Genomic DNA, 27,135 nt, shown 5'->3' with positions numbered 1-27,135 from the left:
CACTCAACGGCTAGTATAGACAGGGCTACACCGCTTTACGTTGCCGCCGACCACTCCTCAACCGCACCACCCCGCGGGCAGCCGCAGTCGCACCTTAATATTGGCTCATTTGAGTGCATTACTCTTAAATAAGGTATATACGCGTACTCGCCACCCAATAATATACCTATATCTACATTCTTTAATTCGGTACGACTTTGTATTGAACATATATAATACTGCAGCGCGACGGGGGTGGTGATGAAGGCACATGCGACGAGGAGAAGGTTTTTGGAGGGCAGTCGATTTCGGGATAATGTATATTATCTCTTAGGCATTCGTCTTCTCCTATTTCCCTCGTACCTTTCTTTTCCATTTTAATCCATGCGATTTCGTATTCTTCTTATATATATATATAATACGCTTTTGTAGGTATAATACAGCTTAATAAAAACGTATATATATATATATATAAATAAACATAAATTATACACGTATAATACGACTTTGACAAGCACTAATGATTAAAAACGATAATATTGCTATCTATACAAATCTTTCTCGTACGAGTGTTTAAATAAAGAAATGTGACTATTATTAAGATAATAAAATTAACAGTTTAAGTAAAACTCACTGGGATGGTAAAAATGTATAAGCAACAGTTTATATTCACGAAGATTGACAAATTTTAAATTTTTTTGTTGGGTAAAACATTAGATACTTGACAAACCATTGTACATCCAACAATTATATCTTCGAAATGTATTTATGCAATAAAAGAAATATAACTTGAATTTCTGTCCATCGCATCAATAAATGTATAGTATATTTCATATAACTTATACCTATAATATAGGTCCTATATGATATTTATTTGTGTTTATTAAAATGTTAAAATTGTCGACAAAAGTATAAAACGTAACTACCTTATTCAGACATTTTACAGATTTAATAACCAATAATTTGTATAATTTATTTATTAAAATAATATAATTTAATTATTGTTTATTATAAGGACACAGAATGTAAATCCAAAATTGTATTTTGCATAATATTTTTTTTTTTCATTGTTTCAAAGCTTTTTATTATCAGAACATATTATTTACACATTATCGAGTTCTTATTTTTCACTTTTTAAAACACTTAACAAAAAAAAAAACAAATTTTATTTTAAAAATATAATTAAAATGGTTATATCATATTATAATATATAGATATATGTTTTCCACACGATTGCGCCTCTCGCTTACGATAATAGTCTGTTTTCTTTTACAGAGCGAATCACTTAGCATGTTTAGCCATTTTTTATTAAGAGATAATGTATTATTTTAATTCCCTGTTTAAGGATTTTTAAAAATCTACTACCAACATTTTTTTTCGGTTTAAAAAGCATCTTGTGGTGGATTTATTTTAGGTCAGGTTTGTAATATTATTTTACAAACCAAAATAAATTTAACATTCGACTGCGTGCTAAACTCAGTCTATCTGGTCTTTCCGCAATCTAACAATGAAAGTCAAACGTTGCTCTTTAAACGAAGTAGCTGTAGTTCCGCGATAAGCGCGAGAGTACAGCCAACGTGATGACGTACTGGCTTCTAGAAAACCTAGTCTACTGATTATGATAACGGCCCAAGAACGTTGTTGTAAAATAACTATTCAAGCTCAATGAAGCGTTTAATTCGGTCTATATAATATTATTATACTCATATAATATACTTATATACGGATACCAAAATAAGTTAGTAGAATCCAATTTCCTACTGTGTAAGTGAAGAATACCTACTTTAACTACTAAACAATTGTGAAATAATAAAAATTAAAGTTAACATACAACTCGTGTGCCTCCATATATGTATACTCCCTTCCAATAACAAATATTTTTTTATTATTATACTGTAATAGCTCTAAAATAAAAAATACGGATTTTGATATATCGTTACATAATATTTTGTAATCATGTCTAACGACAGTAACTACAGACCACGACAAATAAATAACAATCAACGAAAAGATTTTTTTTTTTAATTCTGTCGACAAGCTTCCTTTTTTAATAATATTCTTTTTCTTTTTTATTCCTCCATACGCTCTCTAATCTGGTTTTCTGTTTTTCGTTTTAGTACGATAATTTGATTTGGTTACAACAATAATTTATTACTTAGACGATTAAAATACGTCTGAATCGTCAAATTATCAATAATTACGTTAAAAGTTAAAAGTTAGTAAGTACTTGATATTTTTTAAACTTTTTTTTTTTGCTTGTTACAAAAATAAAAAAATCGTTAATGTCTTTTTTTGATTATCGTATTATCCTCGATTGTCAAAAGTAGAGTGTCGTTTGAAAGTTTGAATACTCTTAAAATTTCCAATATTACGTATTCATCTAAAACGATTGACGATAGTGCACGTATATAATAATGACTTAATTATAACTATAAAAACGTGCCTGACAACAATTTTCATGGCTTAACATAATTATAACTGAACGAGTACCTACCTTTAAATCGTAACGAAATAAATAAAACTCAATAACACGGAAAATGCGAATTTAAAGAACAAATATATTTCCGTTGTATACAAAGGTACAACTGTACAACAAATTTAATTAAAATAAAAAAATCTTCTTTCAGTGTTTTTTTTTTTTTTTTACAGTAAGAAAATATAATAATAATTCTCATTCACTGTATATTTCAAATTTAAATAAGGTCATCAATTTTAATTTTTATAAAGAAAAGTAATTATATAATAAAAACGTTGGGCATATTATATTATGTATAATTTAATTCTACTTTCATTAAAAAAAAAAAAATTACTATACCAACTCAATTTCTTGTTGTTTATACTTGAATTTTTTTGGGAATTATATTATTAGATTTATCCATAATACGTAAAGCTAACATTTTAAATACAAATTAAAAATCAAATCAAAAAATTCTTTTATATCTTAAAATTACCATGTTGAAATTAAAAATTAGACAATGAACAAATATATCACAATCAAAAATTTTTTAAATCAAATTGAAACAAAATTATTTAATATTTTAAAACGATACTGTTAGAACTTTAAATTAATTAATGAACAATAATAATACGAAGGATTAAGTTTAGAACTGTAATGACTTGATTTCAAGGAAACAATAATAATATTGTATAATATGATTAATTAACGTTATTTTATATGTTAAAAATATAAAAAAAAATTGTTAATAATAATAATTTGAACAGGATTCAACAACGGGTTAACCTCGGCATGATAATAAAACAGTGCATTATAATTATATTAAAATTTAAAAATCATTTAAATCATTATAGATGATTGTAATATATTATGCAATTCTTTTATTTAATTTTTAAGTATACAAAATATATCCTGAAAACCTAGTAAAAAATTTAGTTTCCTGGATATTATATTATCATAATAATATTATACATGTTCTAAAATAAAACAAAATCAGTTCAGATAAGATAGCTTTACAAAAAAATCTATTGTTTATCATAGGTACATAAATTACTATTTACTTCAAAATGTCCAATAAGAGGATATTATTTGCATAGTTGTAATTAAATTATATTACATAGTATAATATAAAAAGTCGATTTAAAAATAAAATAAAAATGTAATGGTAAAACAAGTAAATTTGAATTATCTATATATGTTTATATATTATAGTGTTATACAATTGAATATTATTGTCAATACTACAATATTGATAACCTTTCAACTGGAAATAATATTCGCAAACATATTTTAAACCAAGATAAGCAAAAAGTAACTAACAGGTAAATATTAAAAATTAATTATTAATCCAATCATTTTTTTCTGGTTTCTGGTTCAAAAACTGGTTTTATTTTAATTTCTGGTTTTATGTAAAAAACTTGATTTAATTTTTTCAGGGTCACGCTGATTTCAAACTCAGCTAAATACCCATTCGGATTTCTTGAGAAATATTTTCGTGCGAAACAGGAAACGCTGAATGAATAATTATTATCTTTTGTTATAATATACCTACATTTCCATATCTTATTATTTATCAGTTATATAAAAACTACCGTTTAATCCTCACAAACAAAATATTGTACAATTTTTACTATTATTGTTATTGTTTATTATTTTTATTATTCGTATTAACGAATAATATAATTTATATAGTTTAATCATAGAAACTGTATGAGACACGAAAAAACAAATTACTCGACATGCATTATTTCTATAGTCAACTCATAGTCGTATTTGAAATATTTCAACACTAAGTAAACATTAAGCTAGTTTATTATTATTTCATTAATATAGTCCGTTTCCATTATTAATAAGAACTCCGGTATTCTGCAGATTTACTTATTGCATGTATTGATCTGTATACTATGTATAGGTACTGAGTATCTGATACTCCACTGCCAAAATGAAATAATCACAATTACCATTATTAAATATTAATTAATTCAATACATATATACCCAAATATTTAATTCTAACGATAATCATAACCGGTATTTGTATGATATTAATAAACACAATAAATTATTAATGTAACAATTATAGTTCTATGTAGAATAATACAAAACTTATATAGTATTATATATTGGACTAATATTTAATGCTACTGTGACATTTATTTTAACACGTGGCCCTCTATAGTAAAAGAGCTGCACATTATGTCAAAGAATTATTGTTAAATGGAGCGAAAGAAAAACAGATCAAAGAAATCTCTACATGAAATAGTGTACACATTCTATCGTAATAAGATGGATTTTGCGTTTAATAATTTACTGCCCCTTTTGTGAATAACCTTTAAGTCAGTTTCACGAAAATTGGAAATATTTTCGATTTCCATCTTCTTGGTACACCAAATAGTATATAGTTCGTGCCTAGAGCTTAGAAGCTAGAGTTCAGCTGCTCATAATCATATTAAGAGTTGTATAAATACATTACAGCAACAAAAGACAAAAGATTGGTGAGAATAATAATATGCGTGTAATAATGGTAGTATTTAGTTATGAATTATTATGAAGGAACTATATCTATTCTGTGAATTAATCAAACGACTTAATTCTAAGTATTAAAACGTTGTAAATAATAATAGTCAATAATACATTGTGTTAATATTGTACATAATTTTCATTTATAATTTTACCGTGATTTTTTAACAGATTGAAACTTTTAAAATATAATTAATAATAATGTTTAAAAATAATAGCGTTTGGTATTGACAACGTATTATATATTTTAACTTCATTATTTTATTCTACACGACTGTTTATGTTGAAATTCTCAACATTTACCTTTCGATAATAATGTGAATTGGCAACTGAGACAGAAATGGTCTACAATATGATTATCTCATAGGCTAATGAACAATTTAAAAATTGTATGGGAACTGCAGCTTTGAAAATTTCGGTGTTGGGAAAATGATTTAGTAATGGTGGTGATTGGTGAACAAAACAACCACACGAATTGCTATACGTGTAATTTATTCACTGTATATAATCTCAACCATAGTCGACCCATCTTAGTTTTCTTTAAGGTCATATCATCTTTGTGGGAGGGGGCTACTTACTACTACTCGATGTTCTCTATTCTTTTTTTTTCTCTTCATATTTTCCTTTTTATATATTTTTTAATCCCATGCAAATTTGGGACAAATACCCTTTGCTGAGGGAAGGCGTTTGCGAGGCGTGTTAATAAAAGATAAAGGGTCATCGCAGCAGTATTTGGGTACAGATTCCTGTTTGGATAGATTGGCCGGTGAGTGTTGGTAAGTAGTGAACGGGCGGGGTTTCGTGTCCCTGGTATTATGCAAAAACGACCCGCAACCGCTTTCATATTAATGATAATATAACTTTGGCCTGTTGATAACGATAATAATAATCATAAATATTCAGTGGTGGTAGGACATAGGATGCTATATGTTTACTCTCTCTCTCTCTCTCTCTCTCTCGCTTTTGTCCATATACTAATCTAATTTGGGTAAAAGGTTTTATCTATATATTTTGACAATCTATACTCACCCAATTTCTCATTTCAAGTAAAGAAATAAAAATTGTGTAATTTAAATTTTAAATTTATTGAATTTTTGAAGAAAAAAAATCAATTTTAATTTCATTAAAATTAAAAATTTTGAAAAAAGTTTCGTGTACACTATAACATATAAGTATAATAACAGCATATTGATGCAAACATAAAATATAATAAATACATCGACATGTTATCTTTTACTTTCGATCACGGGATTAAAGAACTAAGCAAAGACAATTGAGTTATTTATTTTTGGTTCAATCTTTGTTTTGTAATATATACACATCGACGACTATATCAACTTTTGACCCAAAATGAGAATCGTGTATGTTCATTGTTTGCTCAGGACTTTAGTTGAACTTAATAGTGACTTATTTGAAGGCGATAATTAACGTGAACAGGTTGTTGTTGATGTTTGTAAATCTTGTGTGTCAATATATATATATCTACTTGCTCCCAACTACCACCACCATCATCATTACAATTAAAATACACCTAGGGGTTAGAAGTCCAACCTGTGGTAGATATATAAATTATTTCGAATTTTTCAGATTTTGGTTCATGAATAAACTATTATATTACAATGGATAATATAACATAGTATTGTAATCCATATCTCTAGAAAGTATAAAAAGTTTACTACTACTACAATTATAATAATTGGAAATTTACTATTTAGATAAAAAAAAAATATAGCCACGTATAATTAACTTTAACATAGTCTTATATATTTCATACAAACTTAATCATTATAAATTATTGAAAAAAACGTAAATTTACATGACAAGTGAGCCCCAAAAGAATAATTTCTGTTTCTTTGAAGGTGAAATCACGTGAAAAATAAAATAACTTAAAACAATTTTATATCATCAAATAATTTACACAACCTGACATAAAAGGTGATATGGTGGGTAAAATGTATAATAAAAAATGAAAAATAGTTCAGTCTACTCAATAGTACAGTTGTTTAAAAAGTTCCGAAAACTCGAGAGGAGTTTATAATATACAGATGAAAAAAATATAAGGACACATTATTATTTTTTTTTAACTAAATTTATCAGCTAGGTATATCTAACTTTACCTTTTGTAACATCCGATATAATAACTCATTATTTGCATGATGACAAATAATAATACTGTGAATATTATTACTTTTAAATCATTTTTATTTGGCTTATGTTGCAACACCAGTTTTTTATAACAATAAAAACAGAAAAATATTATATATGTTTTAAGTTACTCGTGGGATTTCGAGGGATGAAAAAAAATACTTTAAAGCAAGTAACGAAATATTTTTTTTTCTCCACAAGAAAATATTAAAATAAATAAGACTGTTTGTAACAAAGATTATTGGTAGACAGGTAAATTTTGAATGCACGAATAACATGATACAAACGCACAAATATTATGATAACATTAAATAGCGGTTATATGCATAACCTCTTCATCGATGAATATAAATATAATATTACGAGTATACTGTAATTTATGGCACCCTGTGTCACGGCGTGTACGTATTATGCGTTATGGACAACGACAATGATTATTATTGTGACTGAAGACGTAATAAAATGTATAAAAAAAAGAAACAAAGAAAAAAAGTTGACAGACCGTTTTCACGAGGACGGATAGGAACATTACTATAATAATGGCATTGTATGTTAGTCACGCATTATCGCCACTGTATCTTCTAGTTTCAGATGACGAAAAAAAATTCAGAATGATAACGTTTAATATTGTTTCATGCGTAAACAGATACAGCCTGCAGTGATGTTATATGAACTTCGTAAGGTATATATATTTGCGTATTTAAAATCCAATATTATGGTAACTATAGGCAACTTCTTAAATAGGTTGGCCTGAAAATCGGTCAAGTTCTAGACAAGATTTTTAGATTGCATCAAAATAATATGCGTATTAGGACGCAACACCCACGTATGTTGTCTCTGTCTTACAAGTACACAACATAGCAAATTTACGCTCAGCATATCACGTTTAGCTCCGTTAGTTTAAAAATTAGAATGAATTTACCTCTGATGAAACTTGATGGTAAGAACATATTTTATACGTTTGTATATTGGTTTTTCACGATTATTAATTTTTTAAATGAGTTATGAGCATTTTTAATTTACGGTATATTATATACGCATAATAACTTGCTAAAAACTTAAACTATCATAAAAACCAATATATAACACAGATAATGTTCTTACCTTCAAGTTTCATAATAAGTCGTTTCACTTGAATTTTTAAATTAACGGAGCTAAACGTGATATGCCGAGCGTAAATTTGCTATGTTACGTAATTGTAAGACAAAGAAAACACATGTGGGTGTGACGCCCTCTCAAGAAAAAAAAATTCAATTGGTATATAGCAAATGGAATACCCATCGTCGCACGGCTGAATAGATTTCAAACACCGAACATATGTTATGTCGTACAGTAAGATTATTTTACTGTGAACAATAATGCGACATCTCAACAAATGTAAGACATTGTTGTTTTGTAATTTTTTTCAAACGATCAAACTTAATATTTTTCTACTAAAAATTATGTAAATACAACTTAAAATTTTACAAAAACAAATTGGATTCCTGATATTATTTTCTATGACGAGCTATCCCACGATTCACGATAGAAAAAAATCACCATGTATGCGTATAAATAGATACGATGACTGAGTGCAGATGAGAATATACTCTGTATCGTAGTGGCAGAAGAGTATTGCAACTTCTGCAACGACCGACGAATAACAATCGTGTAAAACAGTGTTTCGCGTTATTCCCGAGCCAGTCGTAATTTGACATTTTTGTACGCGCAAAACCTCTTGTACACGTTATTTCAGCACTGTATAAGTTGTGTACCTATATATGTTGTGTTTGAAAAAAAGTGACAAAAATACTGAATCAACTCGGATGAGAAAATGCTGTGTAAGATTTAAATTACTGCAAAAACTTTACTCACAATATATTACAATAATAATCATAATTATATTCATGCCGTCCATGATTTTGAACTCACGCCCTTTAAAATTAAATAATATAAACCATAATTTTATTTGCAAAATAACAAACTTAGAGTGATCAGACAATCAACTTTGCCGTAAATCGCAAAAAATACTCTGTAAATACAAAATTATAATAAATAATCGTATAGGCGACATTCGAATCACATAACTAATGGTAACTCGTATTTAAGGAAGATCCATTTACATGACTACATGTCCATTTTTATTAATTTATTAATACGATTTTTAATCAATATTTTCAAATTCTATTATAATAAATAGATCACTACGTATCTTATATATGTCTTAATGTCTTAATACACGAAATTTAATAACTCAAAAACCACTATTCAATAGTTTAATTTTAGATACATCACAATTTAAAAAAAAAGTCATCTGGTTATCAATTCACAGAGAAAAAGGTGATTCTTATTTGACAAAAAAAAAAGTTTATTTCGTCACAGAACACTTTTTAGATAGTATAATAAATTCAAGTATTTTAAACATAGTATTTTATCTATATATGTACTTAGAATCTGAAAACTAGAGTTCAAATAAATTCTTTATCAAAGGAAAACATACAGTGAATCTAATTGATGAATCAACATGCAGTGTTAACCAATTATACTAACTTAAACGTAATAAATTATTGTAGAATTTTTTCCGCTAATAAATTCGTTATTAATAAAAAAAAATACGAGAGAATTATATTTTAACGAGTTTTGCGCAGATCACTCAAAAAACGTTAACCTAACCCATCTATTAAGTTATTATTTCTCAACAGACACAGACTTATAGGGATTCATTGTTGTGTTGAATTTTATTTTCAATTTATTTGAAGATTAAAAAGACATTGGCAGAAACGAATATCGTGAATTGAAATAAGTACTACATCGGCGCGTGTTTGAGTAATCTCCTATTCCACAATAATAATACCTACATGCTCTTAGACGTAATCATGGAAGGGAGGCGTAAATGATGTGACGAGACTCAAATACTTCTTATCCGTAGCAAAACGCGTGAAAAATAAAATAATGCAGTCGATTACCGGTATATATAACGTGGTTGATGCGTCTGACGTATTTGCTAACACGTTTATAAACCAATATAAGTAAGTATAATAAGTTACTATTTTTTTTTTTTTTATTATATACTTAAATGAAATAGAAAATTGCCTTAGGTACAAATTTAATTGAAATTCACCATCAGATTGCCATTTAAACATAATATTATCTGTATTTTATATAATATGTAAAATTATACAAAAATTATGTATCACATTTTAATCGAATGTGGAAATAATACAATGGCAATATAGAGACTGTCTAAACTAAGTAAGTACTAAATTATAAATTATGCGTATGCGATGTATATGTAAATATAAATGATACTGAAAATGAAAATGATAAATATTATATAAACTATTTTGTCTCAAAAAATATAACAATATAATATTAGTGTACGTATGATGTAATTTTTATAACAATTAAAAGTAAATTACATCTTAAGATCCACAAAATAATATTAATATCATCAATCTTACAAGATTAATCCACTTAAGTTTTACCATAGTGGCATTTTGTACAACGCTAAAATACAAATAAAGTGTAAACAGAGTACGTTAATCGAGGAAAAAAATTGTTAAGATATAATAGGTAATGATATAATATAATAGGTAATGTACGTACAGTATTACACATATAACCCATTGATTATGTTTAAATGTTTGACACATTTGCCGTTTCTATACAAAAAATCTCCATATTTAATTATCTACATAAAATTTTTTTACGAAAAGTTCGGTACATTGTTTTTAGACTGGGTATATGCAACAATAATGAAACCAGTATGTTTCATGTTATAAAAAAAACATTAAATTGGAATAGGACTACGCAACAGCATGTTTTGTAAAAGATACGTTTATTCCTAAATTTTAATTTTTAATAGTATACTTAGAGCAAAGCTACACACTATGACGAATTAAAAATTTAAAGTTGAGTAGAAAAGTTACTTTAAGGAACTTTCTAACTTCACTAATTTATTTAAATTGATAATAACTTTGTTAGTTAACAATTTGAATTTTATAGATACAATTATTTAATTTAACGTGTTACAAACAAAAAGTAGATTGTTTTTGTAATACATGGAATAATCTCAAAGATCCGTAAAATTGGAGCCTGCCTACTTTATATACATACGAATATAAGATTTTCGAGGAAGAAATTAGAGTATATCGATACATATTGGTTCATCGAGTGAGGAGTTGTATGGTACGTTTTACTACCAAGTGAAATCAATAGTGATCAATAATTTATTTAAGTTAGATAATAATTATTAATTTAATGAACAAGGATAGGTATGAACATATACATTTTATAAATACGTACAATAAATATGTACCTAATACATGATGACGTTCTACTTTTAATGTTCTTATTTTTTATGAGGTTAATAGTTCGCGTCTCTATATTATGTACGGAAGTTGACAGAAGACCGTGTTGCACATGAACGGAAATAACCCGACGGGAGGAAAACGTTTTTCTATTTTTTCACAACCTAACGTGATAATATTATCAAATGTGCTCGCAGCGATTTCTTGTTCCGCTTAGTAATATATATTATATATAAATAGTAATATAATATTATATAATATCTTTTACACCATTATTCTCGCTGCTAGCTCCCATTCGAAACTTTAACGCAATTTAATGCGACGAAATGGTAATAAAGTTTTTCCCGTAGGCTTCCGGCATTCGCGAGTGAAATCAAAAAGAAAAAAAATCACGATTTATATGTACTTATATATATATTGGATAGATAAAGAGTTTATATGTGTACACTACGTATACAAATAGCTTACGGGTCTAAAAGTTCTAAAGTACCGCTTTTCGCTTTTCGCATTTTTTTTTTTTTTTTGAAAAATCGTTTATTTACGCGTTTTATTTGTTAAAACAAAAAATGATATTATGTAAGGAAAATCATATTATAGACATTTCACTTTATCAACTTTTTTTAATCTCTAAAAAATTTATTATTCTGACGTTGTCGTCAGGCCTTGGACACCTCCGGCGTGACAACTTATCGGTATCTTATACTATATACATGCAATTGTTACATATTTGATAATAAAGCCTAGTTTCGTGTGATTAACCGCTTTTCATAAATTTATTTATTAATAAATAGCTGCTAATAGGTTTAATAGGTTATAGCTAATAAGCTAAGCCTAAAAATATAAAGAGGTACACAATTTTGATTTTTAATTATACACTCGTACATATAATAATACATCTTACGATATTAATAATAATAATAATAATAACTGTAATATAAATGTATACTAGAAAATAATTTACAACATGATAGATAAACAAAAATATTAAATTTGAATTTGAATTTGAATGTTGAGATTTATATTAGTAATAGACATTAAACACCTTATTAGATATACTAATTAACTAATTACATATAATTAGTATTGGATTTTGAATATAAAATGATGCAAGAGAATGAAAATAATATTTTGGAATTTTTAAATTGATTAGAGATGATATATAACAATAGAATAAATAAAACACGATAGCAATCCACTCAATAATCACATACGTAATAACAATAACATACGTCTCCAGTTTGCTAACGAAGCTAAATGTGATTGGTTATGACAGAAAAATAATAATAATAACAATAATAAGAGTATAGCTTAGAATGTTCAATAAGAAATGTTCAAAGCTTAAAAACTTCAGCTGTAGAATAAAGCTGACGAGAACCACAAGCAATATGCGGATCCTAAATTATTGAACAATATTCTAGAATGAGTCAAACTAGAACACATAATAATATATTAACCTAATATTTTAAGATAAATCCCTTAACAAATCTCACAGCAAACCTACAAACTTTTAAAGCTTTGTAGCATAGCATATAAATATAAAGGTTATTGAGATCGAATGAACAGTTGAGCTTAAAACTTAAATTTTTTACATAGCTGTATCATGTTGAAGTTAATAACGCAAAATATTAGTACGAAAATAAATATTCCAGGATATCAGTTCCTAGTTATATGTTTAGCCCATAGCCTGAAATTTTGAAATGTTTATAGTAAAAAAATCTAATACCTTGAAGTATTTAACTAAATGATTCAATTTGTCATATAGTTGCCACTAACAATTTATTTTCTTCAAAAAATTAACTCCTACATTATAAAGCTTCATGGGTCCATATCGTTAGAAAACAAAGTAGGCAACCGTGGTGTAAGACATGACAAGCATTATTGAAAAACAGCACCAGTACAATTTTAATATGAGCGAACCACCTGAAGTACATCAAAAGACACTAAAATATAAAAATGCATCAGACTTTACAAATTAACCCTTTTATTATTATTTTTAAAGTAATGATTTAAACTGTGGAAAAATAAACTCACTTCAACCACATTATCTAAGAACTTAAAGAAGTACGCTTTATTGCAGTCAGTGTAAATAACATCAGCCTAGCTGTGACCTATTTTTGAAGGATTCATACACATGATGACTAAACACTAAAATTAACACTTATAGAGAAAGTTATAGAGAAGCTTAATGAAGTATCAAACTATTTATTCATGTCAATTCTAATAAACGATAGCTCAATGACTTGAGCCCATTTAAAGATCAATGTTTCAAGTATTTTTGTGATTTTTTAAAATTAGTATGTAATATGAAACAAAATATTACGTTGCTTAGAGCTTAGTGTAATAGAAATATCATTTTATATATGCCTATAAGCATAACATTTTATTTTTTGTACTGTGAATTAGTAACAAATACTTTTATTTTTAAATTTTGCTCATTTTATGACATTTGAAACTTAGAAAAGTTTTGATCATATTGTATCAAAGCATATAATTTTGGAACTTTTATTTTGCATATTTTTAAATGACCATTTTTTATTATTTTAAACTTATAGTTAATTTATTTTTCTCATATTTTATGCAAACAATTTGTTTGATTATATTATAAAATACCTTCATTTTTTTTCTGTTTGCAATGTGTTGTTAGTGCATTTTTTAAATTCATTTTGTGTAAAATTAAAATTAAAATTAAAAAAAATATATAATATAATATAATATTAACATTTTTATTTTTAATTGATTTTTATAATGAATCTTATTCATATACTCAGTCATAGTTAATAACTATTGTTATTTCTTATTCCGCAGAACCTTTATGCTTTGTATACCTACAACTGTCTACAACTTACGACATCTAGTGTGACACAAATCCGTTCATTTACTTTTCCATTTAAAAATACGAACAGAATTAAATATTCATTATGATATTTTTTCGATTAAAAAATATTTATGGTTATTCTTAAGAATTCTTTTCAACCCGAAAATTGTTCTTAAAAATGCAAAGAACAACGCTTTACAAATAAATAATTCAAAATCGTTTTTCAAACAATTTTTAAAAGATTCATTACGGAAAAAATATTTTAAAAATAAAAACAGACTCACTGAAACTGATATTATTATATGAACGCAGAAACTTGCATAATATTGAATAAATATATTATGTTAGTGATATTTACGTGTAGGGTTATATTTATTATAGTTGAAGTTATCTTTATCTACGGTTATAACTAAGTAATAATAATGTGATACAAAGTTACCAATATGTTAACTACAATGATAATAAATAAATCTATACACAATTTAAGTGTCATTCACTAGTACTAAACATTTTTTTGACATAAGTTTTGTTGACGTGATTTTAGATTAAGAATAGCTCTTTCGTTATTATAAAACAATGGGGATTATACTGCCAGTAAATATAATTTTACAAAAACTTTTGCTTCAAATCTCAATATAAAATAATGTACTTTTAAATTAATCTCGAAACTTTTGATTTTATAATCGCATTGGACAATCAAATGGTATAATTTTCGGTTTTATAAAATACTATTTTAAGTTCTTAATAATATAATTAAATTTTATGATATTTAGCAAATAAAAAATGGTGATTTTAATTCAGTACAGTTTTAAGTATAATATTCAAATATAATTTAATCATTATTTTTATTTTTTATTTCCTATACTACAATATACTTTTATTTAACTTTTCTCCTATGGCGTACATAAAAACAATTATAATATCCTTGTATGAAATCCGTTTAATTCTAAGACCCATTTATTTCAATGAAAATTGTAAGTACACTTACATATTATTTGTTTAATATTTTATTTATTATACATTTGTGGATGCCATACTAATATTATGTGACACAGAAAATAAATAAATAAATAATTTAAAATATGCATTTTTAATTCATTATGTAAATTAATATTTCTACACAATCAGAAAAAAAAAATTATTAATATTTTAAGTTCAAATTTAATTTTCTAATATTTTGTAGTTGTCGGATAACAAAATATATCACGAGTATGAATTTTAGTTTTTATAATATTGTAAAAAGGGTATTTGAAAGTCTGTAAACTTTCCTTTTTCATAATTATCAGATTAGTTCCAAAACTCAAAACAAATTAGTAATAAAATACTTTACATGTCCGTTATATTTGTGGCATTGAAATCAAAAGATATAATTCATACTATTTTAATTAGTTAAATATCACAATTATGGAAATGAAACTGAAACTCCTAAAATATCGGAATTGTTAGTTATTGGATTAGTTTGATAAACTTCCTTCGGGAATTTGTAATCATGACAGTAGTTCTCTAATATCTTTCAAAAGTTAGAGTTGTCTCTGTCTGTGTTCAAGTCCTTAAGTGGTAAACTTTTCAAAGCCTCGGTCAAAAGTTTAGATTTAAAACTCTGAAATTGAATTAATTTTTTTGTTTCGAATATAATTGTAATTAAGTTACAATTCTAATATTGACCTCATTCAGAATGATAGCTAGTTAAAATAAATACAATCATTTTATGATTTTAAATGTATTGTTTTGTGTTTATTTCTTGGCTAATTATTGCTATTGAACTCGAGTTAAAAGTTATAAAGTAAACATAATTTATGTAGTAAAATTAGCATAAAACAACAATAATAATAATAATAATAATAATTTTTGTATGTATTTTATCTTTTTTACTTACGGAAACAACACCCAGTTGGAACTAAACTCCATGCTATATTATCACATAGCACGTTAAAATAATAAACCATTCATTTATCAACGGATATAGGATGGTAACATTTTTATTAGACTGTTTTATCTACAAATGAAGATCATAGAGAATTGTTTTTGGAGCGTTATGGTAAAAATAATTATTTTGAAATATAAATGTCGCACTATCACCATTTAGACAAGCATTTAAAAATGCTTTAAATTTTCTATAAACGTATTACTAAATAAGTAATCACTAGCCAGTTATTAAAATTGTAATTTGTTAATTTAGTTGCTCCAAAAGTCTATAAAATATAATATAACACCATTGGTTCAACATATCATACTTATGAGGGATCCTAGATAAACCACTGTTCATAAATAACAAACTGTCAACAACCCCCTCAATTCCCACCCGCCAAAAAAAAAAAAAAAATCGAAAAAATAGCTACGCCACTGTCATATGTAGTATGTATAAAACGTATTTTTAACAAATTCTAAAATCTAAAATATTGGTTTAATGTTTTATCGATTAATTCAAACACCATACGATTTTTGATAAAAGTTCACGGCCGATCCCTCGGGTTACGATAGTTAAATAACTCTTTTTCGGCGAGAAATCCCAGCTATATAGAGAACTGTCAAAACTATATTATATAGAATTGACGTTGATCGAGTTGCATTTATTTAGTTTTTATCAAGCTCGTATTTGTTTAAAGGTAAAAAAAAAATGATCCATCTATACGAGCATAAAACATCACACCATTGAAAAACATCTCAAAAACAAAAATACACTACTAACACATTGTACAACACTATTTTATAGTAGGTAATAATATAATATAAATAAAACCATACAATAGTGAATAACTAAGTAATTTTATTATATGTAATACCCAAAAATAGACCATGCGCTTAATATATAGCATGAATTGTTAAAAAGTATCAACATACTAAGTGGAAATATTGCGTTTATGCATACATAAACGATATCTGTAAGTGTTGGATAAGTCGGTCGCGTTGTTCAAAGAAAACGAATATACATCTCCTCTGCGCATATATTATAAACTCGTAGAAGTACGACAGCATATTATGGTACACGCCTACGTAATCGTTGAAAATCCCTGCACCGGATCTGAATATATGACGTGTTCGTTATAAGTAAGTAGCGTGATCAAGGGATCCACTCCTATTCACCCGTACTATTTGATGCGGTACTAAATTTGTTATTCCCCGAATGAAGTTTTACTCGATTTTTTCATTTATCTATGTGTTATAGTTCCTATCGTAGTTAATTCAATTTTAAAATATTCGTGTTTAATAATTTATTGAAAAATGAATACCTATTGAAAATATTGGTCATGCGATTAAATTTAAACTGTTTAAATTGAACAAATTCTTAGCTACCTACAAAAGCTTCGTATCTATACGTGTATAATAATACAATGTTGTGAAAGAATACATTTTTTATGAAAAACTCAAGCCACTTGAGGTACTACAAACTCTTGTAAAAGATTATGTCTTAAAGGCAGGAATTAATAGATTCCACTTTACTGAACTATAAAGAACTTTTAAAGGTCTACCATTGAGATACCTGTTGTACAAACTTATTTGACATCTTAAATCCAACCAAAATCTAGTCTTTTGCCAGTAAGTTTACAATAAACGAGAAAACATGTCATATGACTTTTGTGTATGGTTCACAAAAATGAATATAAAAAAGATTTCTCGATTTGTTTGGGTTCAATATACATTTTTTATTCGATGCCATACTATATAAAAAAAAATAATCTATTTTCAATAATATAAAATAATAAATTTATAATCTTTAACGTATAAAACGTATACTATTAACTAGTTGTTGTATATGAACTGTGTAATCGATGTATCTACTTATTTTAGATTTATTTTTTAAAAATGTGTATATATATATATATAATTATTAATAACTCATTTACAACACCACAAGCATAGATAATAATAAGGGTAAATTAACGAATCGCATTGAAATTAAATCTATACAAGTATATGAGTATACAATATATTCGGTTTTAATAAAAATAATATCTAGCGAGAAGTAATAAAAAGTTTTATAACGGTAAGAAAAAAATACTACAATAACAATATTTTCGAACTTACCTTATTCGGCGACTGCTTGCTGGCAAACAACACGTCGTACACAGCGCACACGGCCAAAACGGTAAGTCCAGTCTCTTTGGCCAGCATAGACGCGGCTGCCATGAGCACGGTGGCCGCCAAGCAAGCCCATTCCCGGACAGCGCAACACTCGGTCACACCGCCGGGCAGACCGTCCAGGTCGCTGGAGCACGTGCCTAGGCCCAGCGCGGCGAAAACGGTGCGCACCGCCGAGCCCAACCGGTACGTTCGTCGATGGCAGCCGGCGTCGCAGCACACGACGCGCCGCCGTGGGTCCGGCGTCCTGTCCCGATGCCGGACGTGCGCCGTGTAGCACAGGAACGCGGCCAGGTAGAACAGGCAAGCGAGTAGGTCGGCGCGGCCCACGACACCGGCCACGGCCTCGGCGTGCACCGGGTGCACGGCGAACACGGCGGCGGCGGCGGCGGGCCGGCGGCCGGGCATCAGAGTCCTGTACACAGCGTACACCAAATACGTGACGGCGCAATGAAGCAAAACGTTGGCCACGTGATAGCCCTTCGGGTCCAGGCCACCAGTCCAGTGGTTCAGCCGGAACGAGGCCACGCACAGCGGCCGGTAAGAGCCGTGCGAGCTGCTCGACCCGATCGGCGTGCCCCAGAAGTCGTTGGTCCAGATGTCGGTCAGCGGTGCGGCTCTCGTCACGTCCGGATTGTTGACTATCGCCCGGCTAAAAAAAAAATCATACAACACAAATGACATTATATATTTAAATTTCGATTTAACACAGTATAGTGTATAGTGTATTTTAGAGTGCGGATGAAAAAAAAAAATCATCTGCTTACAGCCAAGTTCGAAAATAGTTTTCATCTAGACTATTATATTATAATAACATTATTATTGCCCATAAATAATATTAATAATGATAAACGGATAATTTAAATTTTTCACATATCAATAACAATATAGTTATCTATACTACATTATGTATGCTGTATATCCTGACTTGTACGAAAAAACATAAAATTGTCGCGAGTCAAAACGAAATTCATGTGTGAGCCACCCTATATAGTAGACTATGAATACAAAAAAAACGTATTTAATTTAAATGTACACATATTAAAAATATATACCATATATAATAATACAGAACTTTATATATTCTATTTAAAATTAAATTTTCGAAAAAAAAATAATAATATACTACATTATTAATATGTATATTATCGTAAATAATATGCGTTCAAATAAACGAATGGAGCTCTAGAATCTATACTAAAGGTTTTTGTGGCGTAATATAATACAGAAAAGTATTCTTTGCGTCTATGCGTTTAATATATTTTACAACGGATATAGTAAAGTCGAACTTGACAATAATTTGTTATCAACGATGAACCGACGAGCTTTATACAGTATGAGTAAATACTTACAATACTGCACATGAGTAAAACAATAAAAATAGAATATTTAATAGGCAATCCAATTGCGCATCTCGTTGTTTTCTTAGTTCTAGTAACGATATACCGTTGAAAATAATTAGACGTGATTTTACGTTAGGGTATTTGTCGAATTTGCACATTACACCAAGGACACCTGTGCACATGTATAATTCGGTATTATTTTAAAGTTTTGAGTTGAACAAGTAAGTTTGTTATAGCGATGTAAAAAAATATCTCAAAATCACTTTTATTACGAACATACCATATCTACTTCTTAATAATTTAATACATTCATACCACGAATAGCTTGATAAAAAAAAAATGGTATTGAAAAAAAATGTATGAGTGAAATAAAATACAATGGATATAATGTTGTATAATATTTAATACGAGTAGGTACCTAAGCTAACAATACACAGTATTAAATTCTGAGCGTGGCATTTTTTTTTATTTTTGTTCCTAAAAACACCTTTACGAGTATAAAACGATGTGGCGAATCACGTTAAAATCTCAATCGACATTATCATGGTTATACCTATAATACATTATAATTTTTAATATTATAATAATATTATACAAAACGACGGATTTCAAATTTGGAAAATCACAGACCGTGTTTGTCAGTCGCGTCATGTTTAACCAACCGACAAAAGGCGTGGAGGGATGAAAACCAACCGATTTCATGCAATGACTTGACCGTCTTGGAGTTTTTTGGAAACCACCCAGAAATAGCCAAAGAAAACGTTCCAAAATAATGACAACACGACACGGTAAGCGAAAACGTGCTGCACAAGATAAATCACGAATAGGAAATGTTATAGCGATCGTGTGTCGGAAGTAAACCGTACACTCGTACGGTGACGCGTGACTAACGTGAAAGGATATTGTTCATTACTCTTGCGTTGTGCATAATATTATGCACAAACGAAAAATTTATTGTATCACTAATTTGAGATATTCATTTATTTATTGTCATGAACACAGAAAAACGATCTGTGCAAGTAATAGTTCGATGAGAATATAATGTCAATGGTCGATCCGAGCCTAATGATTTAGTGGGTGAAATTTAATTTTGCACATTTTTGCATATTTGGTACATTTCTAATATTATCGCGTATACTTTTGCGTTTTTCAAAAATATAATGCATGTATTTAAATTTGAAATAAAAATAGTATTAAGTTAACTTGAATACAATTTCATCATTTCAAAAGATCATAACTTCTGTACAGACTTCGTTAAAAATCAATAAACAAAAATGATATATTAATATTATAAAATACTATATAGGTATTAATTCTTAAAGCTATGTCTTACGTAAACACCGTGAATATGAAAAGAAAAAAAAACGTTTAATATAATATTATTAACAATTACGCGTATTTTTCGCTATAACGCGCTATAATAAGATAAAGTTACAATAATCTTTATCGTATAGTAATATTTTATCGTCGATAAATCTCGATAACGAAAAACTTATTTTTATAATACTAAGAAATAAGAATACTTATGTTTTTGTATAAAATAATAAATTATCACAAATTAAAAGTTACATTAAAGTATAAAATTCTATTTGCGAGGTAATTTGAAAATTTTTTATGACAAATTTATAAGGGGATTCTGTTTCTGGCTCTGTCTTATAATCGCAAACATAAAAATATTTAGATGTATTCTTTGCCAAATGTACGCAGATTGATATTGTGAAGTGATAATAATCCTGAAACAGATTTGAATATATTATTAAGTCTACTGGATATAGACTTTCCCGCATTTTTTATGTTATCACCTTAAATCGAAAAAGAAAATTTATTAAAAATTTAGAAATTAAAAAATTGTAATATTTCAATTTTATAATAATTATATATAGTTATAATAATAATAAAAAATAAAATGTAGGAAAATCGACTTAACAAAAAATTCAAATCTGTTTTTAAATTTCTTATCGCTTCATTAAATCAATCTTACCGATCATTACATACATACCGTTTGAAAAAAAAATTCGTTTAAATTTCTATGTTCCACGTGTGTTTGGCAAAAATAGAAACGATCGGTATCGATCTTTAATGTCAAGTCATATAATTACAGTAAATATCCATGATAGCCAACCAAAATAGCCTACCATGTTCCATATCATCCCGCATATAGGCTTTGATGAGCTGATGTAGAAAAATAACGTTTTACTTGATAGATGTAGTTTTTTTTAAACTTTTTTTTAGAGGGGGGATTAGGACTAAACCTCTCTCACACTACAATAGCATTATATTGTGTGTCTGAGTGGTTATGATATAAAGTATATAAACCGTCAGAATATATTTATCAGTACCGTTTTGTCTGTAAAACTGTAAAATATGTTGGCTATGAGTATGTATAAATTAAGCCATGTACCTTTACTCTGTATACTTCAAAATGTCTCGAGAATTTAATAATAATGCGAACATTCGAGAAACAAACAATCCGAACGTAGCGGAGACAAGTGCTTGTGCAGCAGTGAATGCGAACTTGTTAGTTGTTTGTTCGTTATTTAAGTGGCACAAAGTTCATTTTTATTGTACTTCTAAGAAAATTCGAGTGTGTTATACTAAATTGAATGAACTATATTACTACCTAACGAACTAATTATTCGACGATCAGATAACTCAACTACTACTGCAGTTACTACAAATATATCATCAGTGTGTTTGCACTCAAAAATAATTGTTAAACATTATGTATACGATTTTATCATTTCAAAAGATCATAACTTTTATACAGACTTCGTTAAAAATAAAAAATAAAATGAATCAACGAAAATAATATATTATAGAATACTATTAATATATTTAATATGTATTGTATACAGGTATTTTAATAATATAACTATAAGTATTTATTTCGCTTTAGCTTTTTCAAAAGGTTAGCTACTTCGTGCTGTTTAATTATTTTAATAATCATCAAAGTATTTATACACAACTATTTTGCTTTAAACATTTTACCAAGCATTATTTTAGTTTTTTTTTCCAATCAGTATATCAGAATAAAATCAATTAATAGATATAGAAAGAAATTTTAATTTTTGAGAATTATTACTGCGCTTTTTAAACCCAATAACATGATAGTTGCCAATTAAAAATCACTTAGACTCGAAAATATTCATTACCGCTTATATAATATAAGACGAATCCAAGATCAGAATAATTAAACGACGAGACAAGGACTTATAATAAAAATTCCAATAGTATTCAGGTAAAAATGGTTTTGAGTTTCATTTAAGTATTTTTTATTTCTATTTTTTTTAAATTTTTTATATTATTCTATAAACTATCGATAATTTATACAATTATATATAAATTATATTTATAATTTAATTTCTGGATCATAATATTATTTATTTTGTTTTTTGTACATAATATTATATACTTCTTCGATTTGAAATTAATTTTTACATCAATATTTTTTATATCACTAACAATTATAAATAATAATACTATTATAATACTTATATTATATTTCAATTTTATTGTGTATTACACGTTTATATTTTCTTTCGTATGCGTCGAGTTTGGTAGTTAATGATTATTCAGTTTTATTATTTATTTTTTACATCACATTCGAATATCATGCCAACTACAGTAAATAAAGTTATTTATTCGATTGAGATGTTATCGACCAGAACCTAAATAACTTATTACCCCACCAAATTTTGAATCTTTCAATTTTACGATATTCTACATTTCTACCAAACACGCATGGCAATTTTACAATCAGAACGACATAATATTCAAATATTTAATGGTATTATAAATTTAAAAATTATAACAGAGTATATTAAGATCAAAGTCAAGACTTCGATTACATAAGGTGGTTTCAAATGGATTATATTCTCTATTAAGACGTTAAGTTTTTCCACATACGTTCAGCAATTCTATTAACATTTTATCATCATTTCTATACATTCTAATAATTTGAATAATATGATATTTTATAGTTAATAGAATTTAATATTCCTATATTTTTTATTTGTTAAAATAATTTATATTATTCTCGTATAACTCGTCTTTAAACTCAATTTGTATACTATTTTATGCACGAAAAAGGACTAACAATAAGACATAAAGAAAAACTGCACTGTAATACTTATATAATATAACAACATAAACCAATAATAAACATTAATCACAAAATACTATAACATATTACTTCAAATTATCTTCTAATTATTCTATAGGCATAATATGTTGGTAGGTATAGTCATACTTATAAACATATTATATTATAGCTCTAAAATATTTATGCACCCAAAAATACAAAATATCTATGTAATAACCAAAAACTATTTGACTGAATTATCAAAAATTTTATTTTATTTTTTTTATTATTAGTTTTACTTTTTTTATTATTCAAATGTCATAAAATTAATAAGTCATAAAATAAAAATAATAAACCATTAATAAAATTATAATATAAATACTGTCATCGTTGGTGAAGAGCGTCAACCTTAACATGAGAGAAAACAGACAGTATTTACACAGTATTTGTAAAATATATACATTTTGTTATTTTAATTTTTATATTAACGATAATTTTGTTTTTAGAATAACTAGAAAAAATAAAGTTAGATTATGCATAATCATTGTAAGAGCAATACATGCAAAATCTAAAATTCAATTTTTATAAATAAAATTGTATATGCAATGAAATATAATTATATCCCTTTATAAGAAATAGCGTGCAATTCAAAGTTTTATTTTGACATGTAATTTACAGAAGATGATGTAATCATTATTTAAAATAAAGATATTTGAATTACAACTACAAGACACAAAAGGCAAACAATAAATTTCAAGTATTATAAAATGTGGTCTTTTAGTAACTTTTTTACAAAATCAAGTTTGTAACACTACAAAAAACTCCTTAAATAATAATATACAAATCTACATAATTGCAAATTAATTATATAATTAAAAGTTAGAATTCTAAAACCAGAATTTGAATAATTTCCTTATTGAATTAAAAAACGAAGTTGAGGATGGTTAATGAATCAACTGGTTTTTTAAATTTAATACCAATAATCCAAAAATTTAAGTATTTTTTAAGTTTTCAATTTTGGCAGTGAAGTAAACTCAAATTTACTGCTGGTTAAAGAAATATATTTTGTATAATTAATTTTTTTCATTTAATTAATTTCAATATTATTGAATTTTGATTATAAAATTACATTAGGTATATAATATTAACTATAATCTAACCTATGTTAGAAATACATTGTTTATAAATATTATAAAGAAAATTGTACGGATATATTAGTATATATGTATATAATATGTACTAGTAAATAGTATATGATATATTATATATTAAATAGTTATAATAAATGACATAAATTCTTTGCATTAAGAGAACGTTATACCCACATGTGTTGTCTCTGTCTTACTAACTTTAATATAACCTAGAGTAAATTTACTCTAATATTAAAGCTAAAATCATAAAATGTGTTCTGTTGAACTCAAATTTGCTATGATGTACGTTAGTAAGACAGACAACACATGCGGGTTTAATAACGTCCTCTTAGGCATAATGGATCCAATTTTAATTCCTGCAATATTCCCTTAATTCTATCGAATATGACGAAATTGCAACAGTTTAATATAATAATTAATAGTTTAAATAGTGACATTAACCAAAATCCCAAGCCTACCAAAAACTAAAAAAAAAAATAATAATAAAATAAAATAATAAACAAGGTTATGCTGAATTATGTAATTATATTAAATTACAAATATTTATTTATAGTATCTAAATAAATAACTACTTAATTTTTTTCTCCTTCAAAAATAATACATTTATTTCGTGTTTTTGTTTTTGTGTAAAATGTTTATAGGCCATAGGGAGTAATTTGTTGATAACAAATGTTCTATAATTATATATATAACATATACTTGTGGAAATCGTATACATTTACAGCAATTAATTCTAACATTGATATCCTACATGCAACTAATAAATGAATAATTATATTGGCAATGTAATAGTGTAATGACTGGTAACGGTAAGACTTGTGGTTTGGATATACTATATATTTGTGTGTACTGTATATAGTGTATAAATATATTATATAATTCATAGTATCTGTATCGTGTCGGTTCGGTTGTTGTAGGTGGTCAAACCGGTTTACTAGATAGCGTTACACGTTAGCTATAATACTGGTTGTGAATTAGTGATGACGTGAACGTAGATATCGAAAAAAAAAGTTGTGTTAGACATCACCGGAAAAGCTGAAAGATTTTCGCTAGCGATAGCATTGGTATAGCGTGCCCCACTAAAATCCATTACGATGGCAGTATTCTTCGTTCAATTTGAATTTACACTTGGTCGTTCGACCGTGAAAGTGTCACCAGACCAAGTATAAACGCCTGGAGATAAGACTTTAAAGAATGATTGCGCGTTTTTTTTTTTTATATCCTTACAAGGGGTACAATACAAATTATATATTTTATGTGACGACAATCAAAAAATATAACATCAAAACTGAATGTAACTTCAAATCATCAAGCAATCAAGAAACACAACAGATATTCAATATGACAATACTACATTAACGTAGGTACACGGTACACTGTTTAATTGTGTTGACATTTTATTGATCTGTAATATAATAATTTAATTCGTTTTTTGTTTCATTAAACCAGTAAGTATGGATAACAAAATACGTATAGTGTAAGTACATTATGATGAAGTGCAATGTAAGTAGATTTTATTTTTTTTTTTTTATATTCATGTAATTTTTCATATTATATTTTATTATTGATAAATAATAGATAAATGTAGTTACTAATATACTATTATATGGTATAATCACTATAATCTGTAATTCTCTTTTCTTTATTAAAATATTATTATGCAGTATTAAATCTACTGAGTCAATAATTGGATATCAAGCAGATATTTAACTTTTTTAAAGGTCAAATTGATATGATAGTTTTATTATATCATTTTTCCCAATTTATTTTTAATGATATTTTACGTTAATAATTATTATTTACTAATGAAAAAACAAAAAAAAAGTTTGGGTTTGAATATTATTGTCAGGAAACTAAAATAAGTAAAGTATTATAAATTTAAAAGTACGACCAAGTAGGATGTAAAACATTGTACATCAGCAAAGTTAACACAAACACACAAAATGACGAACACGATCGGCCTATGCGGCTATGCTATGTTGAATGGATATGTCGCTCTCAATAATATATATACAATATACATTGTATACAATACAATAACATATTATTATATAGCCATGTGGGTATACCACAATATTTTTATAACAGTCGTCATAATATCTGTTGCTTTATAATAGAATAATATGCCTATGCAATATTATAATTGTACCAAGTTTGGTGTTTGCGACGTATCGTGCCTGTTATGATAAACCAGACCAATTTACAACGAAAGATTCTAAGGTCAAACCGTAATCAGTTTGGTCTTAAAGAATATAACCAGTACAATATAATAAATAAT

General features: G+C 27.1%; 1 protein-coding gene across 2 annotated transcripts in view; it reads right to left on the bottom strand.

Annotated features, from left to right (window-relative positions):
• The window catches only part of LOC113556294 (protein O-mannosyl-transferase TMTC2-like), a 252,297-nt gene that overhangs the window by 172,120 nt on the left and 53,042 nt on the right, over window positions 1–27,135 (bottom strand). For both annotated transcript variants that reach the window (XM_026961148.1, XM_026961150.1), the window contains exon 3: window positions 18,229–18,934. In XM_026961148.1, the coding sequence (XP_026816949.1) occupies window positions 18,229–18,934 (706 nt within the window). The remainder of the gene's footprint in view (window positions 1–18,228; window positions 18,935–27,135) is intronic.

Source organism: Rhopalosiphum maidis, chromosome 4 (assembly GCF_003676215.2).
Source record: "Rhopalosiphum maidis isolate BTI-1 chromosome 4, ASM367621v3, whole genome shotgun sequence".
Classification (NCBI taxonomy): domain Eukaryota; kingdom Metazoa; phylum Arthropoda; class Insecta; order Hemiptera; family Aphididae; genus Rhopalosiphum; species Rhopalosiphum maidis.
This window is presented reverse-complemented; position numbering and strand designations above follow the sequence as displayed.